This window comes from Urocitellus parryii, chromosome 5, assembly GCF_045843805.1.
Source record: "Urocitellus parryii isolate mUroPar1 chromosome 5, mUroPar1.hap1, whole genome shotgun sequence".
NCBI lineage: Eukaryota > Metazoa > Chordata > Mammalia > Rodentia > Sciuridae > Urocitellus > Urocitellus parryii.
Window position 1 is genome coordinate 51,858,568 of NC_135535.1, and position 20,246 is coordinate 51,878,813.

Here is a 20,246-nt window from a genome sequence, read left to right on the forward strand (position 1 = left end):
GGAGCTCTACCACTACTTTTTTTCTTTTAATTTATTCTTATTTATTTCTGTACTCGGGACTGAATCCAGTGGCACTTTACCACCGAACCACATTCCCAATCGTTTTTTATTTTTTGAGACAGGCTCTTACTATGTTACTGAGAGTCTCATTAGTTGCCAGGGCTGTCCCCGAACGTGCAATACTCCATCTTAGTCTCCCAAGTTGCACTATTGTGTCCAGTACTAAGTATATTTTTAAAGAAATTTTTGAAAATTTTTATATTTTATATATTTTAAGAAGACTCTTTTTGATATAGGATAATTAAGTCTGTTAAGCCACAGATATAATACTTGGTAATTTCCAAAATAATAGAAGAATTTAATAAAAGAATAAAAAGTTTTTTTCTTTTGTGATGCTGAGAATTGAACTTTGGGCCTCAGAGAAGCACTCTACCACTGAGCTACAACACTCTAGCCCAGAAGTTGGAATTTTAGGAGATTTAATAGGATTATTTTTCAAATTTCTTTCTTAAATCTCGAATTTCTTTTTATTTACTTGAAGCCACCTCTTCTTTTCACATATTTTATATTCACTTACTTCATTTTTATTTTTCTGTAGTCAGAACTATAGCCTCACTTCTATGTTAAGTGCTAATCTACTAATTTCTACATTTGCTATATATTCTATATTTTATATCATTAATTCCCATAATTTACAAAGCAGCCTATTATTGAAAACAAAAAAGCAATTAAACTGGAGATGAAACTTATTGTAAAACTAGTTTCAGCAGTCACTAAAACTTTAGTAGTCTCTGAAAATTACTAGACTGGTACCACCATGTATTTATTGACTGTAAACAAAGTTTTAAATGAGGATTTAAAAGAAGTTGGGTGTGGTGGCACATGCCTGTAATCTTAGCTACTACTCAGGAGGCTGAGGCAAGAGGATCAAAAGTTTGATGGGCAACTTGGCAAGACCCTGTCTTAAAAAAAAAACGAGCTGGGAAGTAGCTCAGTGCCTGCCTAGCATTTGCAAAGCCATGAATTCAGTCTTTAGTACCACAAGAAAAACAAACAAACAAAAAACCCTCTGTTTCCATGTTACTATAATGGAGAAAACAAAAAACCTAAAAAATCCAGTAAAGTTAAAAACTACAAATGTAGAACAGATTATATTCCTACCAATCCCACTAATAAAAATACTAATAGAAAGTGTTTGTTTACTGGTATTCTTCTCTCAAAATAAAAATAAAACCTGAAAATATACCACCTATCCACATAATCTGAGTAAAATTTTATCTATAAAACATTTAAACAATGCAATTCAAGATATATATGTTAGATGGTAAAATGGAAAATTAAAATCAAGAGGGATTAAATGCCCCTTTGTTTCACACACACTGAGACTAAGTAGGCATTCAACACCAAGTAACTGCACAACTATATAAATAAAAATAGTTATCTTTGCGTTTATTTCTATGATGCATACGTGTGAAACTGAAATTTCCCTATACAAAAAAATGCATCAATAATCTCAATTAAAATCTTAATACATTTTCAGTTTTAAGATGATTCAGTTCTCAATGTATCATGATACTCAAATTTATTTACTCTTTAGTACATATTATCTTTATGACACAGTTGTGTATATTCATCCTTCAATAGTGTGATAAGCCAAAAACCAAAATCAAAACAAATAAAAATTCCAATGAATAAAATAATTTCCAAACAATCTTTTTGTCTAGAACTCAGAATAGATATTTCAAAGAAAAAATTCCCTTACAATATGCATAGCATAAATTCATGAAAGAACTTGGAATTAGTGGGTTTATAAGAAACACAAAACTGTCACCCCATTCGGTATGTTGAGAATAATTTACCATCACTACCCATAATGCACCTTTCAACATATAACTTTTGGGCCGGCAATGTACCTCAGTGGTAGAGTTCTTGCCTAGCGAGCACTACCCTGTATGAACTACCCTGGGCTAACTCCTAGCACTACAGAAAAGGGAGGGAAAAGATGATTTTTGTTTCTCACACTGGATAAATAGAAACACATGAACTTTTTACATTAAAATTGAGAAATTTATTTTTTTCATGAAATAGTAAGCAGAATTAAAGAAATATACAGCTTTAAATAATTGAAATGACCTTAAAATTTTAAATGACAATTATACACTTATGGCCAAAAATGAATAAAGTAATTAATTCACTTTAAAAATTTTGTTCAATAATTCATCTGAAATTAAACAGGAGGAAAACTGGGCTCTGGGCACCTTATAAAATGAAATAATGTACATTTACCCTTCTCAAAAAAAAGTGACTCCAATAAAACAGTGGTTCACTTCTGCTCCCCACTCACAAAAGCCACCTTTCTATTCTAACCATTTACAAACCTGCCAACTATTAGTCTTTGATTTGTAAGGATGCCAATTTGGTTCCACTTAAAAATATTCCAATAGGCAGCTGGAGAAATATGACTTCTCCAGCTTTCGTCAGAGTGAAGGACCAGCATCTCAATTTGTCAGCCAGTCATGGCTTTCTTCTAGTGCTTGCTGAGGTCAAACTGCCTCGTGTAGTTATAAATGTTAAAAGGCAAAATTACATCTTAACAGCAGCCAAAAATTTATATATTTTATGTATTTACAATATTATACATATTTACAAGACCACATCAAATACTGAATTGTAGAAATGAGAGACCACCTATAAAGGCTTTCATTTAATATCCCAGCATTATCTTGTGCAAACTGAAATTTTTCTGAAACTTCTTAGAAAGCTAAAGACAGTCGACGTTGCGTAGGCCACCATCCATGGTTAAGGAACCAAACCTAAAACACACAAGAAAAGAAAAAAGATAATCTCAAAATGATTCACTGATTTGGCCCCCGAGGTTGGCTGGTTAGTTTGTTTTTCATTGCTGGGAAATGAACCTAGGGCTTTGTGCATGCAAGGCAAGCATTCTACCACTGAGTTGTAGCCCTGTCCCCTCACACCTGAAATTTCAAAGAATTTCGAATACTACTTTTGGGAGGAACAGTTATTTTTAAAGAGTTTAAGCAACTATTCATTCTATTTCTTTCTGAACAAGAGTGGTGTTATCATAAATAGATAAAAAAACACAACTCAGTGCCTTGAGAAGACTTAAAAAAAAAAAAAAAGAAAATGGGAAGTGATGTAAACGTGAAAGTGTTAAGAATCAGATACTTTCTCATAAAAATTTATAAGCCAAGAAATGGAGTTGAAAGTGTGACATTCAAGGGATAAGGTATGGAATCTTTCTAGAACAATAAGTTTTTTTGGGGAGCAGTGGGAAATAAAGTTGGGTTCATGTAAGCTGGGAACTGACCATTATATTCTTGAAAGTATGAATTTAGACTCCAATTTTTAGGTAACAACTGTTTAGAAATTTTTGAGCCAAAGAAGTGGCATGGCTACATCAATACTTTGGAAGACTATTTTGGCTGTAATACCCATGAGAGATGGGAAGAGCCTGGGGCTAAGGAAATAGGTTAGCAGGTTATTACCACAACTTCCACATGAAGAGAGAAGTAAGTTGAATGAGGGTGGAGAGGGGAAATGTGAAAGTATGTTGAAGAGAGATCACCAAACTTGAGAGGGAGTAAAGTAAGTATGTACATAAAATAATTTATGTTTAAAGGAATAGAAAAAAAGGTAGTCCCACTGAAGAGAATGAGGAAATTAGAGGGGAAACTAAGTTGGGGAGGGTGATTTTAGATAAATCAAACAAAAAACTGAAGTAACAGTGGGATACCCATGTGGAGACAGTGGTACAATATTCTGCATAAGGCCTGGCTTCCATTATAGGATGAGCATCCCTAAACTGAAAATGTGAAACTAGAAATGATTCAAAATCTGAAACTGAGTACCTAACATGAGGCCACAAAAGGAAAATTTCACAGCTGACCTTATGACAAGTTGAAGTCATAATGCAAGCACACTAAAAATATTGTATTATTCACTTCAGCCTAAGTGTAAAGTTGTATATAAAAAACAAAAAGAGATAAGAGATACAATTTTTTTTTTTTTGAGAGAGAGAGAGAGAGAGAACTTTTTAATATTTATTTTTTAGTTTTCGGCGGACACAACATCTTTGTTTGTATGTGGTGCTGAGGATCCCCAGGCTGCACGAATGTCAGGCGAGTGCGCTACCGCTTGAGCCACATCCCCAGCCCGAGATACAATTTTTGTACCTAGACTTGGGTCTCATCTCCATGATATTTCATTATTTATATGCAAACATTCCAAAACCTGAAAAAAAAATCTGAAATCTGAAACACTTCTGGTCTGAATGAAACACTTTGAATACCCTTTAGTTCTGTCAAATCTTAAAAAGTCATGTAACATTTATGTTAAGATTATGTGATATTATATACTCATATGTTGTCGAAAACATCTGCAAATAAAACACAGGATAAACTGACTTATTAGGTGTACTTTAGGAATTGGGTAATTTCATTCCATAAGGCATAATGATTCAACATAAAAGTTTGTTAAGAATTTATCTTAATAGTCTCTTCTTTCTAATTTTTAGCCTTACTGGATAAATTTAGAATTTAGCTAAAGTTGTGAAGAAATTACAAAGTGGATACCATAAAAAGTGATATAATTACTATCTACTTTCTATAAACAAATAGAAAAAAATAATTAAACAAGAACTTAATAGGTTAGGGCTGGAGTTGTGGCTCAGTGGTAGAGCAGTCACCTACCACGCGTGTGACACTGGGTTCCATCCTCAGCACTACATAAAAATAAATAAATAAAATAAAGGTATTGTGTCCAACTACAACTAAAACAAAACAAAACAAAAACCCTAATAGGCAGAAGAAATAAAATTTGAACACATAAAGAGATGTTTAACATTGCTATTAACCAAAGAAATATATACCAAAAGAAGATCTCAATTTTTACTAAAAAACATTGGCAAACGTTTAAAAGACTGATGAACATTCAGTGTTGATAAAAGCATAAGTTTTATCTGTTTAGAACATATAACTCTTTAAAAGAATAAATTGGCAATAAACTTAAAATTTAAACGTGTATACCCAGAAATTTCACATCTAGAAACATTTAGATTTTGATCTCTCAAAAACTCTTTATAAAGTACATGAAGAGATATACACAAGGACGTTCACTGGAGCATAATTGTAGTTGTGAAAAATCAGAAACAATTTAAACCAAAAGGACAGGGTTAAATAGATAATGGGGAAACTCTCAGGATATAGGAGACTGGTTTCCTGCTTCAGCTCTAGGCTGTAAAGCACGTGAAGGAAGAGAATGCAGTGTGAAAGTATCTTGCAAAGGTACACAACATCACGTAACAAGTAATTTTATCAGCACTTTAAGGGTGAGAGTGTGTAGAGGAGTACCTATAGACCTGAAAGAGAAATCGTTCTGCAGAGCCAAAAATGACTGGATTTCTCTGAGGGACCAGGATCTGAAAAACAGCCATCCAAAAATGGTTTCTTTTGGCTCTGCTTGTTTTTCAACTCTCTTTTGTCTTATCTATTAATATTCTGTGGATAAGCAAACACCTAGGTCTTCAAAGAATTGCATTTCCATGTGGTACTCACCTGCCAGGAGGTTTCCAGAGGGTTCTGGAAGTTACTCAGCACTAATCAGAGTGGTATTCTATAGGCAACCCTGAATCCTCAAATTTAAAATCTTTGTTCTAATGAACAAATGTTATGAAAAGTCATGTGGAAATATTTTGGGGGGACTGATTCAAATAGGCAAATAATTCTATTAACCAATGCTTCAATAAAATGGAATCAATCAACTATTAGAAGGTATCACAAATTCATCATCATGCTGAAAGAAGAAAACATAAAGGTTCTGACATTTTTGTTCCCTTCCCAATGCTTAACCACTGATAGAAGACTGACAGATATAAACACAGATGTGTACACACTCAACTACAAAGAAAATCAACAACACAGGATGAGTTTTATATTACTTACCTTTCTAAAATATGATTATTTTCAGCAAGTTCTTTAACCACCCCTTCCATCTCTTCCTTCAATTTCTTCATACTATAATACAAAATATTTAATTAACATTATCAAACACCATATTCACAATCAACATCAAGATTTTAAAATTCTTAAGAGCAAAATTACAAACCAAAGTTAAAGTAAATGAAAATATCTTAATTTCCAAGTAAGTTTCTTACCCAAGAGTCATTTCCACTAACGTGTTAGAACTTGGATAAATTGGGGTTATGGTATGTTTGATTCCACTGGAGGCCGAAAACATTTTCTGGGGCAGAGTTTCTTGTAACTGAAACATCAAAAACCACATAAGAGACCAAAAGTACTTACTATAGGTCATAGATCAAGTGTTTTAGCTTTTAGTAAAGTCATTTATAGCTTTAAATTTCTATTTTTTTTCTAATATTTATTTTTTAGTTGTAGTTGCACACAATACCTTTATTTATATGTGGTGCTGAGGATCAAACCCAGGGCCTCACACATGCCAGGAGAGCGCTCTACCGCTGAGCCACAACCCCAGCCCCAGCTTTAAATTTCTATTTTAAAACCATCATGACACAATAACAAAAACACTTTTGTTATGAACGACAAAAGAATGGTTTAGTAGATGTTTTTGGTTATAAACATAAAAATTCTTATAATTTGCCTCAAAGTACATACCAAAAAATAGGTGAATATAGGCATGTGAAACCTGTCCTGTTTCTCCCTTTTTAATTATGAGACATAAAGTAAGAATTTTAATTTTTTCCTAATGGATCAAAGCTTTTATTCTAGATACTTTTGAAAGCTGTACCTCATTAGTATAGTCTTGATACTTTGATACTTCTTCTTCAATATCAAAACACTGATTAGTTAGTGATAATAACTGTTTCCTAAGATGAAGCATCTTTCTGAAACCCAAAAATAATCCATTAGTAAGCAGTCTAGTGAAATATTTTCACTTAAATATATACATTATATTGTAATTATCCAACCATTAGCCCCAAATAAGTTTACTTACCTCATCCATTCTTCTGACTTATCCAAAAATGCTTCATACTTTTTAACGCATTCATCTGCAAAGTGGGTCATAGCTTTTGTTGCATGGTAATACAGTTTTTGCCTACAATTTTAGAAATAATCAATGAAGCTCATGTAAAAATAATAAAAAATAATCAAAGAGGTTTACATGAGTTTCTTATAACTACTTGTTTCTACTTCCAATATTTAAACATTTTCAAATATATATAATAATATATATAAAATATATATACATAATAATGTTTGTAGCTTTAGAACATTTATAGTAGAAAGCAAAGGTTTTTAAGACAGACATAGCAAAGGAAGAAAGAGAAAGTTCAAACTGGAGAATGTTAACAAAAATAAACTGTCCTCGCCTTTGTTTCTTATGCTCCTCCCTTATGCAATCAGAGCACATGACAGAGAAGTTGACTTGAGAGGAATAGGGATTTTTCTTCCCTCTCATTTGTCTTTCTTGATAACCTCCCAATCAGGGACCAGATGGACAGGCCTCAAAAATGTGCACCCATAGCACCAATCCTTTAAGTTTAGATTAAAATATATATTTTTTATTGTAATTAATCACAATTTTCAGAAGAATCATATTAATAGAGAAAACCAAAATAGCACCAAAACAACCAATTAAATAGGCACTTACTTATCAAATTTGTGGATCTGTTCTTCATTGTAAGCTAGTCCTAGAAATAAGAAAATGTATACTTTTGTTAATGTAGAATCATAATATTACTTGCACTGTTTTTCTTTTTTTGAGATTACTGCTTCAAAAAGGTGAAGAGTTTGAAGCAGATGTCACAGACCTATGGCCTAAGGGTTTCATATCACTTATAGATAGAGGTTTATTCTTTGGTCTGTACAGTGTTAATATTAAAAAAAAAAATTAACTGCTAATACTTAAAGATTGGAATATTTCTAACAAAAGCTGTATTTCTAACTTCTCTTGAGAAATGAGAAACCTGGGGACCAGGCTTTCTGAACAGTGGCTCTCCCTCTTAGATGGGCTGTCTACTCTCCAGTCTCAGTCCTCACAGGCCAATCTCATTCTTGTCTGTTACCTGCCTGGCCCTGAAGCTTTGGATTTTATGAATTAAATTATTCAAAAGGTTGTTTTAAGAATAATTTTTAGTATATTCAACCTCTTTCCTTACAGAATTATATCTGTAGAACAAATAATTCAAGCAGCCACCCTTACAAATATACAAAATTAATCCATCTGAATTACAACTAACTACCAAGGCAGGCTGATTCATTAGATTAACAAATAGAAAATTTTACTTACTACGTTCTGCTTTGTCTTTTTTGAACTGATAGTAAATTTCCGTGATGCAGTTTAATAAGACCTGTAGTTTTTCTACACTATTTCAAGGAAAAAACAAAAAACAAAAAAACCCAACTAAATTAATTGAATCAATGTGAAAAAGAATATTAATAAGAACAGAAAATACTCATAAAACCAGAACCTACTTTCTGTCTTTCGGATGGGTGCCTTCCTGATGTGCCCATGCATCTGTCAGCAGTCCACCTGGAGATAACCTGCTGTCGATATCCTGAAGACTTGTTTCTATTGTTCCCTGGGAACTGGAAAGCTAAATAAAAACCAGTGGGTTCAGATCCAGATTGCTGAAGTCAGAAATGATAACCATGGTGCCAATGGAGTCTGGACATTTCTTTGTAGACTGCCTCAAGTGAGGGCAGATTAATTATTTTCATCTTTAAATACAAGAGCAGTTTCTTAGGTTGATTTCCACCAAGATTACAATATAATAACACAACATAACACTAACTAGTACTAAAATATTTTATAAAATGTTTCATACAGTAAATACTCTGTGTGTGCGTGTATGTGTAGGGCGCATTTAGGGAGAACACTAGGCAAGTGCTCTATCACTAGCTCTACCACCCTAGCCCAGTAAATACTGTTTAAAAACAGACATGTAAAATATGTATCTTCAGCTAACATTTTTTTTCTATAAAAAATGATTAGTATTCTATATATTATAGAATTATGAATATGAAATAGGAGAACCATTTGCATAGTCCCAAGGATAAAGTATTGGACATATGATTTGTGCTCTCTAGAAGCTCAAGAAAAATAGTTCCTCTTAAAAACAGAAAATGAAAAAAACCTCATCTAAGATCCTATTCATTTAAGTTTAGTAAATTTATCATTTTCCTACCACAGAACTAAATATTTGTAAAATTTGAGAAAGGATGAAGGTTAGCCTTAAAGAATAAATACTCTTAAATATTTTAAGGGTCCTAATATACACTACTGCTTTTCATTTTGAAAAAGTCTTAAGTAATACTACCACTAGAAACCAAGTGAAGGGAGATCTTCTCACCACGCTTTGGTCAACACTGGTATTACAATTTTTTAAGCCTTGATCATTTGAAACACAAAAATGGTATCTTAATATTATTATAATATGCAATTTTCTTTTACTACATTAGTATAAACTTAAGTTTTCACTACATTTCTATTTGTAATTATCTAAATGTTGTCTATCTACTTACTACAGATTTAATATTTTTCTTATCAATTCATATGAGCTATTTTTATAAAAAACTATCAAATTTTCCCAACTGACTTGCTTTTTAACATTTTTTAGCAAATGAAGATTTTAAATTTTTACATAGTCAAATATACACTTTTTAAAAAATGTTTTATGTCTTCTTTAATATTAATGTTCCATTAATAATTTATGGAAAAGTTATTTCTTATAGTGTTACACAGAGGAGTGAAAAATTACAAGCACATGAAGGATGAATATTAAGGGAATAGTAAGTAAGACTAAGCTGGGTGTGAGGGTGCAAGCCTGTAATCACACAACTCAGGAGGCTAAGCCAGGGGGATTGTGAGTTCAAGACCAGCCTCAGCAATTTAGTGAGGCCCTATCTCAAAACAAAACTTAAAAAGGGCTGAGGATGTAGCTTAGTGGTTAAGTACCCCTGGGTTCAATCTCTGGTACCAAAAAAAAAAAAAAAAAAAAAAAAGTATATAAATAAATGAACTAAAAGTTTTAGAGAACAGTGATATGATACTTTCTGACATTTTATATTGTACTTAAAAAGACTGCTGATTAGAATGCACTAAACTTCACAACCTATTACTCAATTATAACTATTTTGGAAAGTCATTGTTCTTGACCAAAACCTGAAAAAAAAGAAAAAACTAGCTGGGCTTGATGGCACACGCCTGTAATCCCAGCAGCTTGGGAGGCTGAGGCAGGAGCCAGCCTGTGAGGTGCTAAGCAACTCAGTGAGACCCTGACTCTAAAATAGGGCTGGGGATGTGGCTCAGTGGTCAAGTGTCCCTGAGTTCAATCCCCTGTACTAAAAAGAAAAAAAGAAACAACTAAAGACTAGCCTAAGTTTAAAAGAGAAAAGAATTTCATCTCAATTTTTTTACTTTTAATTTAACATCCATTTTATGAGTACTCTATAAATACTAAAAGCTTGCAAGGGTACAGTATTTTTTTTTTTTTCTTTTAGTACAGGGGATTGAACCCAGGGACATTCTATCACTGAGCTATATCCCCAGCCCTCTTAATTTATAAATTTTAGACAGCTTCTTGCTAAGTAGCTTAGGCTGGCCCCAAACTTGTGATCCTCCTGCCTTAGCCTCTGGGATTACAGGCGTGTGCCACCACACCAGGCAGGAGTATTTTTACCTATATAATTTAACTGGTACAACAACCCATGAGATGAACAGAGTATGAATGAAATTGCTCATTTTTGAGGGAGAAAAAAAAAAGGCAGAAGGATGCAAAGAAGTTAATGCCTTAACCAGCAAGATAGAAGTAGCGAGGTAAATAGAGGAAACTCTGGGATTAAAAGTCAATTCGTACAATATATAATTCTGTGTACTTCCACAATACTCTTTTTTTGGGGAGGGTGATACTAGGAATTGAACTCAGGAGTGCTCTATCACTGATCACATCCCCAGTCCTTTTTATCTTTTCAGACTGGGTCTAAATTGCTCAGTCAGGCCTTAAACTCGTGATCCTCTTGCCTCAGGTTTCTGAGTTGCTGGGATTAGAGGTGCACACCATCACCTGGATTTATAGTACAATTTTTTAAAAATATTTATTTTTTAGTTGTAGTTGGACAGAATACCTTTATTTTATTTGTTTATTTTTATGTGGTGCTGAGGATTAAACCCAGGGCCTCGCATGTGCTAGGTGAGCGCTTTACTGTTGAGCCAGAACCCCAGCCCCTCTATAACACATTTTAATAAGAGATCCAGAGACTCCCTGAAATGTGAGTGCATTTTTTGGCAGAGTTGAAACTTGTGCTCTGATTGCTTTTTCTAGTGATAGAAACTGCCTTGAGGATTCCAAATCTTTCTTTACTTTTTATTTTAGAAAAAATCTGATAATATTGTCCTAATTAATTTGCATTTATTTCTAAATAAGTTGACCCACCCCACATCCAACTACATGTTAAATTACTTTTATAAATTTGCTTTAATAGCCACAGTAGCAACACAATATCACTACAGATTTAAAAGTCAAAAAGCAGGGAGGAGAAAGAAAAAAAAAGGGAGGGAGGTAGAGTGATGTGTGTGTGTGTGTGTGTATAAGTACAGCAAGAGTTTGAACATGTTATAAAGAATGTCAAGACAGTAAGGGTATTTAAATATTGTTAACAAGTCCATGAAGATGGGAAAAAGTTACATCCTTTCTGTGGAGATTTTTAGAAATATCAATGCTCTAAGAAACTTTTAAGTCTAATCTTGCCAGAAAAGGAATAGATTCTTAGCCTATAATTTTATAAATACTTACTCTCAACAATTTGGTGTGTATGTCTGAAATTTCACCTAACTCTGTTGCTTCTAGGTTGATCTTCATTAACTTTTCATATCTGTATAAAAGTAAATCAGAGGAAAAAAATTAAATGAATACATTTTTTTTTTTTTTGGTGGTATCAAGGATTGAACCCAGGGATGCTCTACCACTGAGCTACATCCTTTTTTATTTTTCATTTTGAGACCAGCTCTTGCTAAGAGTTGCCCAGGGTGTTCTTGAACTTACAATCTTCCTGTCTAAGCCTCTGTTTAAAAGATGGTTTACAAATTGTATTTAAGTTTTTATTATCATAACTATTTAATAAAAAATTTATTCAAAGTCTATATCCTGATGCCTTCCTGAAGAAGAAATTTTATATGCAGTGGTTCCTCCTCATCTGTGGTTTTGCTTTCTATGGCTTTTGTTATGGTGGTCAATAGTGGTCTTAAAATATTACATGAAAAATTCCAGAAATAATTCACAAGTTTTGAATTTTAGGCTATTGAGTAGTGTGATAAAATCATATAACATTCACTTTTTCCAGCCTGGGACCTGAATCATCCTTTTGTCCTATATATCCACACTATATATGCGTATTATGACTAATAACCACCTATTAGTCACTTAGTAGCCACCTCAGTTATCAAATCAACTGTCACGATATTATATTACAGTGCTTATATAAAAGGCTTTGTACTATCTGAGGTTTCTGGTATGCACCGGGAGTCTTAGAATGTACCCCTTGAGGATAAGAGTGCTACTACTGTGCTTTACTTAAAAATTTGCACATGAAGGCGTAAAATAGAAAAGGCAAGTTAATTTTCAATAATTTTATACCAGGACAACAGTAAAAATACTAGCTTTCAGAATTAAGAGAGGTAAATATTAAATACCAATTTCATTTATATATTTCCTCTGTGGTACAAATATTGTAGCTTAGAAAGAAGGCAGTTTAAATTATCATTCTGTTTCTCAGGGAAAAGATTAATATACAAGAATAAACCAAAAGTAACTCCTAAAATTCTAAAAATACTCCCAAAGGTTGTTCTTGAATCTCTCTTCCTACTTCTTTGTTATTGAGAGGTTTTATGTTTTCCTCTTCAGAGATTCTGCTTTGCAAGATAGACACAAGATGTTTACATCTCCCACTACCTTTTCCTTCACAAATGGAGTGTACACAGACATGGTGCTCATTGTTTTCGAGAAACTGTCTTCCCCTTTAGGATGAATTAACCACTCACCTACAAGCTGCTCCATAGTACAAACACTTGAACTACATGCCACATGCTAACAATGATTAAATAAACTAAACAGAAATGGAACATTTAATATTTGAACCACTATTAAAAAGGAAGTAATCTACTCACACTTTCACAGTTTTTTCAATGTTTCTGATACAGAAATCCAATGTGATCACAACTTCTGTCTTTTTGTGTACAGTTTCATTGTAATCATCTTTAACTAATTCACTAAAAAATAACATTATTACCATTAGTTTATCTAAGGAATTATTTATTTTTTCTTGTCTATCACTAATTACACTGCTATACTACTATTCAAAAAACATTTCATAATGACATTCTTATTATGAAAGCCAAATTATACTTATTAGGACAACATTAAAAGAATTTGTTACCCTTATACATATCTAGAGCACTTTATTTTTGCAAACCATATTACAGTTTAGCACTTTAGAAACATAATGTATTAAAATGATTCTCATAACAATTCAATTTTCAAACATACAAAAATAAATTCTATAGCATTTACATTTTATATTATCAAAATTAATTTTTAGTACTCATAGTAGATTGATGTCTGACCTACACTTTCTTTTTATTCATTTTTTTTTTTTTTTTTTGCAGTGCTGGGGATGGAACCCAGGGCCTTGCACATGCCAGGGAAGTGCTCTATCACTGAGCTACACTGCCAACCCAATTGATACTTTACAACAATAAATGTGATCTCTGAAGAATGATGACATAGTAAATAATATATAATTAAAGGGCTTATGGTCTATTTCAGGGATCAACAAACTAAGGTCTTAGGCATGTTTTTGTATAGCCCATGAGATAACATTAGATTTTGAAAGGCTGTAGAAATAAGAGCAAAACAAAGAAAAATCCACATATGGCCCACGAACCCTAAAGTACTCACTACAGACCCTTTACAGAAAAAGTCTGTCAACAGCAGTCTATGTTAAAAATTATTTTTTCATGAATTATTAAAGCATAAAATAATAGTAAAGGGGGAAAATTTTTATGTAGTGATTGGTATAGAAAATAGCAAGAGAAGATGAAAACTTTCTAGAAACCACTTAGTAAAAAATAAGGAGGCTTTATAAATTCATTTATGCTTAGGAATTGAACTCAGGTACATATGGCAAGAGCTCTACCTCTGAGCTACACCTTTAGCTCCACAAGGAGGCTTCTTATTGAAAATAGGAAAATAGACTTAGAAACTGGATATGTCAACACATTGAAAATTATTGTATTTATGGGTTTCACATAATGTTGGAAGGAAAATAAAAGTCTAAAAAAGAGAATACTTCATACATATTTTTGCAAGAAGGGATGGGCATGAGGTAGAAATATACACACTGTCAGAAGCATTTAAGTTCAGGGACATGACATACAGTGAGGTGAGCTCAGAAAACATATTTCTTACCATCTTTTAGCAACAAAGCCATTACCATACATGTACAAAATCCAAATGCTTCAAACAATGTATAGAATGCTAATAACCATAATTCTCAGAAGAGATCTACTTATTTTTATGCTTATCAGATGGAAAAATGACATTATAAATAATAGGTTAAGAAAAAAAGGCCGGGCTGGGGATGTGGCTCAAGCGGTAGCGCGCTCGCCTGGCATGCGTGCGGCCCGGGTTCGATCCTCAGCACCACATACCAACAAAGATGTTGTGTCCGCCGAGAACTAAACAATAAATATTAAAAATTCTCTCTGTCTCTCTATCTCTCCTCTCTCACTCTCTCTTTAAAAAAAAAAAAAAAAGGCCAAAATCATATCCATGTTACATTTATTAGGATCACTTTCAGGAAGAAAATCCTTAGATGATCAATATTCTGTTCTAGAAAAACTACTTGGGAAGTGATTTTTAAAAAATAGCTTTTATACTGCTTATCAAGATGAGTGTATATTCATATTGTATGATTCATATCATATGAAATATCTGGACTAGGCAAATCTATAACAACTAACTATATTTTATATTTAGTGGTTGCCTAGGACTGGATGATTTGGAGTAAAATGAGGAATGAAGGCCAATGAATGCAAAAGTTCTTTCTGGTGTGATTAAAAAAATGTTCTAAACAAAGTGGTGATAGTTGCACAACTCTGTAAACAACTAAAAACTATACATACTGGGTATGTAAGTGGTAGAGCACTTGCCTAGCATGCGTGAACTGGGTTCGATCCTCAGCACCACATAAAAAAAATAAATAAATAAAATTCTTATGTCCATTTACAACTAAAAATATTTTTTAAAAATTGTACTTACTAAAAATTTTATATTTTAAATGGGTGAATAATATAGTATGTGAATTATATTCAATAATGCTGTTTAAAAAAGAGAATATATACTTCATTTGGGGGAAAGGTAAGAAATGAAGGACTATCCTGAAGATTTAAACTGGAAAGTATTCTTGTGTTGGATCATGACAATGAAAAGGCCTTTTGAAATAGCATAATGACGACCAAGTCATTGTTTTTGGAAAAGGAATTAATTTGCTATCACATGGTAAAGATGTTGTGTAAGGTTTTTTTGCAGGGTGGGTGGGTTCTGGGGATTGAACCTAGAGGTGCTTTACCATTGAGCTACATCCTCAGTACTTTTTTATTTTGAGACAATGTTTTGCTAATTTGTTGAGGCTGGTCTTGAACTTGTGATCCTCCTACCTCAGTACCCTAGCTGCTGAGATTCCAGGTGTGTGCTACCACATCTGACATGTTGTATAAGTTTTAATATTCAGATTCTAACAATCCTGTCTCATAAAATTATTGTAGGAAATAAGTGAAAAAATAGCTTCTAAATGTTTTATAAACTAACTGTGAAGTAAATATAGTATAATAAAAATCAAGGGCTGGGGTTGTGGCTCAGTGGTAGAGCTCTCGACTGGCATGTGTGAGGCACTGGGTTCAATCCTCAGTACCATATAAAAATAAATAAATAAATAAAATTAAATGTATTGTGTCCATCTACAACTGAAAAAAACATTAAAAAAAATCAATCATGTAACTAATTAGTCTGAAGTGGTAAACTATCAAAAATGGGGTGATTATCAGTTAATTAGTGAGGTCTATGAGATGATTACTTTTAAAATTTTCATCTATTACTTACATTAACCATCGTATCCCTTTTCGCATTAATTCCTGATAAAGCAGCAAGGTACTGGTAATTCTACAGGCATAACATACAACCCCTGTTATTGCCTGATGGAAAAAAAAAATCAATATTTGGTGCCAACAGTGGTAGAGTAAAAAAACTTTCACAAAAAATTTCAAGCCTATATATTTCTATCAGATAAATTAAAAACACAATAAACTACCAACATTAAAAGCTAAGAGCAGATATAACTAAATATTTCATCCTTAACATTATTTACACATGAACTGTCTCGATAAAATTTTCTTATAATGAGCTCAAGAAAGGATAGAAAATAAGGAAGAGAGCACAAAACAATCTAGAAAGCGTAATTAATTAAATGAATAATTTTCTAAGCCAGAGGCATTTATAAAGATACAATATATTTTATTTCTTCCACTATTGATAGGATAATTCAATGTTTACATAATAATTCAATTAAATACTAACCTTAGCCATGCTAGCATCCCCATCTAAATCATAACGTGGATGTACTTTAGGGAGGGAAACTGAAATATCAGAAAGATAATTTCTGAGTAAATTATTTTATTCTTTATATGGCAAACAGAATGTCTAAATTAAATATCAGTGTCAACTCTTTAGTGTACTTTTCCTGATTAAAAAACCTATGTGAAACAATAATGCTCATGCCCTAATTACCTTCAATATTTCTAAGGCATCTCATTTTTTCTTTCTTTTTTCGTGGTGCTGGGATTGAACCTAAGGCCTTGTACATGTGAGGCAAGCACTCTACCAACTGAGATATATCCCCAGCCCCTCATTTTTTCTTAAATATATTCCAACATAATGAGCTCAGTGTTTCCAAAGTTCTAAATAGGAAGGTAAAAATCTGGGTAATTCATGTTTTGGAGTGAATAATTTAAGATTTCAAGAATTTAAGATCTTAAGAATGCAGATACAGGGCTGGGGCTGTAGCTCAGTGGTAGAGTGCTTGCCTTGCATGTGGGAGGCACAGGGTTCAATCTTCAGCACCACCACTACATAAAAATAAATAAATAAAATAGATATTATGTCCATCTACAACTAAAAAAGAATGCAGATATATATATGGGCTGGGGCTGTGGCTCAGTGGTAGAGCACTTTGCCTAGCATATGTGAGACACTGGGTATGATCCTCAGCACCACATAAAAATAAATACAATAAATGTATTGTGTCTATATACATCTAAAAAAAATTTTAAAAAAAGCAGATACAATTTTTCTTAGATTCTAAAGCCTGGTACAATGTTGAATACACACTGGATATAATAAATATTTTCTAACATTTATGATATGAAAGTTTAATTCTGCATATCAGCACAACTTAAAAGCAGAGTTATAGTAAAATATATACATGAAAACTATTTTACCACTTTATGAAACAAAATAATTGACATCAAATTATGACTATTAGGTTTTCAATTTTACTACTTCTCTTTTTTGACTAATTTACCAAATTTTAATATTTATAAGTTCTACAATGTTACCATCAACTTTATGAAAATGACAATCACTTATAATTACATATTTTTGGTATTTTTTTAATGGACAATAAGAACAAGGAAAAATCTCAACTTACTTTTTTCATATATTAATCCTATGGTACTCAGGGGTTCCCGGCTTACAACGAAGATAGGATTCTCCTCTGTGGTTCTAGGGAAATGCTGTGCCAGTCTTCCAGGTTCTAGGACTAAGCGTCGTCCTTCATAGATAAGTTCTTGATTTGAAGAAATAATTTTGGTTTGTTTATATACCAGTTCATGAAATACTGTAGCACTGTATAAAAAAAGTTGAAGACAAAGTAATTTTAGATCAAATGAGTAGTACAATTTTAGTTTAAATGTTGAGTGCAGGGGCTAGGGACGTGGCTCAAGCGGTAGCTCGCTCGCCTGGCATGTGTGCGGCCTGGGTTCGATCCTCAGCACCACATACTAACAAAGATGTTGTGTTTGCCGAAAACTTAAAATAAATAAATAAAATATAAGAGAGAGATGGCAGGTCATAGAAAATTTATTTAAAAAAATAAAATAAAATAAATGTTGAGTGCAATGACATTAATTTCTAAGATCTTGACCAGTCCCTGCAATACCGTTTTTTTTTTAATGTGGATACTAAAATGTCCACTAAAATGAAAATTCCGTAACTTGTCCTTATAGAAGTCTATTCTAAAATATTTTTCTGTTTATTTACCTTTGTAATATACAAGATTCCTAATGTTTAAAGATGGGGGAAAACATAACAGAGACATTAAGAATACTGATTCTGAGACACGTAGGTTCAAATCCCAGCTCTTCCACTTTCTTGATGTGCAATGCTGTTACTTAATTCGTCTGTACTTTGTTTCCTCACCAGTATATGGGAATAGAAATAGTACTGATTTTAGAATTCTTGAGGGTTAAATGATTTAAATACTTAAAAACCAACACTATATTTGCAACACAACTATGTAATAAATTAAGAAAACCACATATTTTCAAAATTGGGGGAAAAGGTACACTTCCCCAGAGCAGATCTTTGAAATTAAAAAAAATGTTTTAGCAATAATGTTGTGATGTGGCCTTGCCACAAGCTTCTGTTTTGATTTGGCTCAGGCTGAAAAGTTTTTTTTGGGGGGGGTGGGGTGGGGGGGCGCGATACCTGGGATTGAACTCAGGGGCACTTAGCCACTGAGCCACATTCCCAGCCCCCTCCCCCTTTTTTTTTGTACTGGAAATTGAACTCAGGGGCACTCAACTACTGAGCCACATCCCCAGCCCTATTTTGTATTTTGTTTAGAGACGGTCTCACTGAGTTTGCTAAGTGCCTCATCTTTGCTGAGGCTGTTTTGGAACTCATGATCCTCCTGTCTCAAACTCCTGAGCCGCTGAGATTATAGGCATGTGCCACAGAGCCTGGCTTAAAAATTCAAGTGTTTTAGAACAAAAACTGACGGGCAACATCTAACCAGGATGCATATTTAAAAAAAATTTTTTTTAGTTGTAGATGGACACAATACCTTTATTTTCTTTCTTTATTTTTTACGTGGTGCTGAGGACTGAACCCAGTGCCTCACACATGTGAGGCAAGTGCCCTAACACTGACCCACAACCCCAACCCTCATGATGTATATTTATTTAGGTTTTTAAGTACCAAAATAAAGGTAAATAATATACTACAATATTACATTAATATTACCTCATTTATATTTTATGTATCATATTAGATATATTGGATAATAGTATCTATAAACTATTTCATCTAATTTATTTTACCCCTATTACTCTACCCTCCTCTTTGGTATTGGGGATTGAACCCAGGGCCTCATGAATGCTAAGCAGTTACTCAACCATAGATCTATATCCTCATCCTCTTTTTTATTAGGCATGAAAACTGCTATTTGAATTTTGTCAGAACAGAAACTAAGGCATGTTAAATGAGTGTTATTATCCCTTCTTCATTTTAAAAATCATTCTATTTTGAAGTCACTGTAGAGATTCCCAGGCAGTCGTTAAGAAATAATACAGAAAGATGCCATATATACCTTTCATCCAGTTTCCCCAATGATTACTTCTTGCAATATAGTAAAATATCACAATCAGAGTATTTATTTTGATACAATCCATCTAACTTACTTTCCTCAGGTTTTTTAAAAGTATATTTTTTAGTTGTAGGTGAACATAATACCTTTATTTTAGTTTTATGCGGTGATGAAGATTGAACCTAGTGCCGCATGTGTGCTAGGCAGGCACTCTACCACTGAACCACAACCTCAGCCCCTTTCCTCAGTTTTATACGCAGTGTGTGAGCATGTGCACCTACCCATGTTTGTATATATGGTATATGCCACATGGGTGTAATATGGTTTTGTTTATGTAAAACAAATGTTGATTGATCTCCAGCACCTACTAAGTGCAAATCAAAACTACACTATATTTGGGCTTTAATGTTTTTTTTTTTTTTTTTTAGAGAGAGAGAGAGAGAGAGAGAATTTTTTTAATATTTATTTTTTAGTTTTTGGCGGACACAACATCTTTGTTGGTATGTGGTGCTGAGGATCGAACCCAGGCCGCTCTCATGCCACGCAAGC

General features: G+C 33.1%; 1 protein-coding gene across 2 annotated transcripts in view; it reads right to left on the reverse strand.

The window, feature by feature from the left end:
- Positions 1 to 2,097: 2,097 nt before the first annotated feature.
- Positions 2,098 to 20,246, reverse strand: part of Tbk1 (TANK binding kinase 1) — a 45,036-nt gene continuing 26,887 nt past the window's right edge. For both annotated transcript variants that reach the window (XM_026392971.2, XM_077798455.1), the window contains 13 exons: positions 17,760 to 17,956; positions 16,631 to 16,689; positions 16,157 to 16,248; positions 13,165 to 13,266; positions 11,795 to 11,873; positions 8,475 to 8,596; positions 8,290 to 8,366; positions 7,651 to 7,690; positions 6,994 to 7,095; positions 6,787 to 6,883; positions 6,176 to 6,282; positions 5,964 to 6,035; positions 2,098 to 2,813 (listed from right to left, as the gene is read on the reverse strand). In XM_026392971.2, the coding sequence (XP_026248756.1) occupies positions 2,762 to 2,813; positions 5,964 to 6,035; positions 6,176 to 6,282; positions 6,787 to 6,883; positions 6,994 to 7,095; positions 7,651 to 7,690; positions 8,290 to 8,366; positions 8,475 to 8,596; positions 11,795 to 11,873; positions 13,165 to 13,266; positions 16,157 to 16,248; positions 16,631 to 16,689; positions 17,760 to 17,956 (1,198 nt within the window). In that variant the 3' untranslated portion in view covers positions 2,098 to 2,761. The remainder of the gene's footprint in view (positions 2,814 to 5,963; positions 6,036 to 6,175; positions 6,283 to 6,786; positions 6,884 to 6,993; positions 7,096 to 7,650; positions 7,691 to 8,289; positions 8,367 to 8,474; positions 8,597 to 11,794; positions 11,874 to 13,164; positions 13,267 to 16,156; positions 16,249 to 16,630; positions 16,690 to 17,759; positions 17,957 to 20,246) is intronic.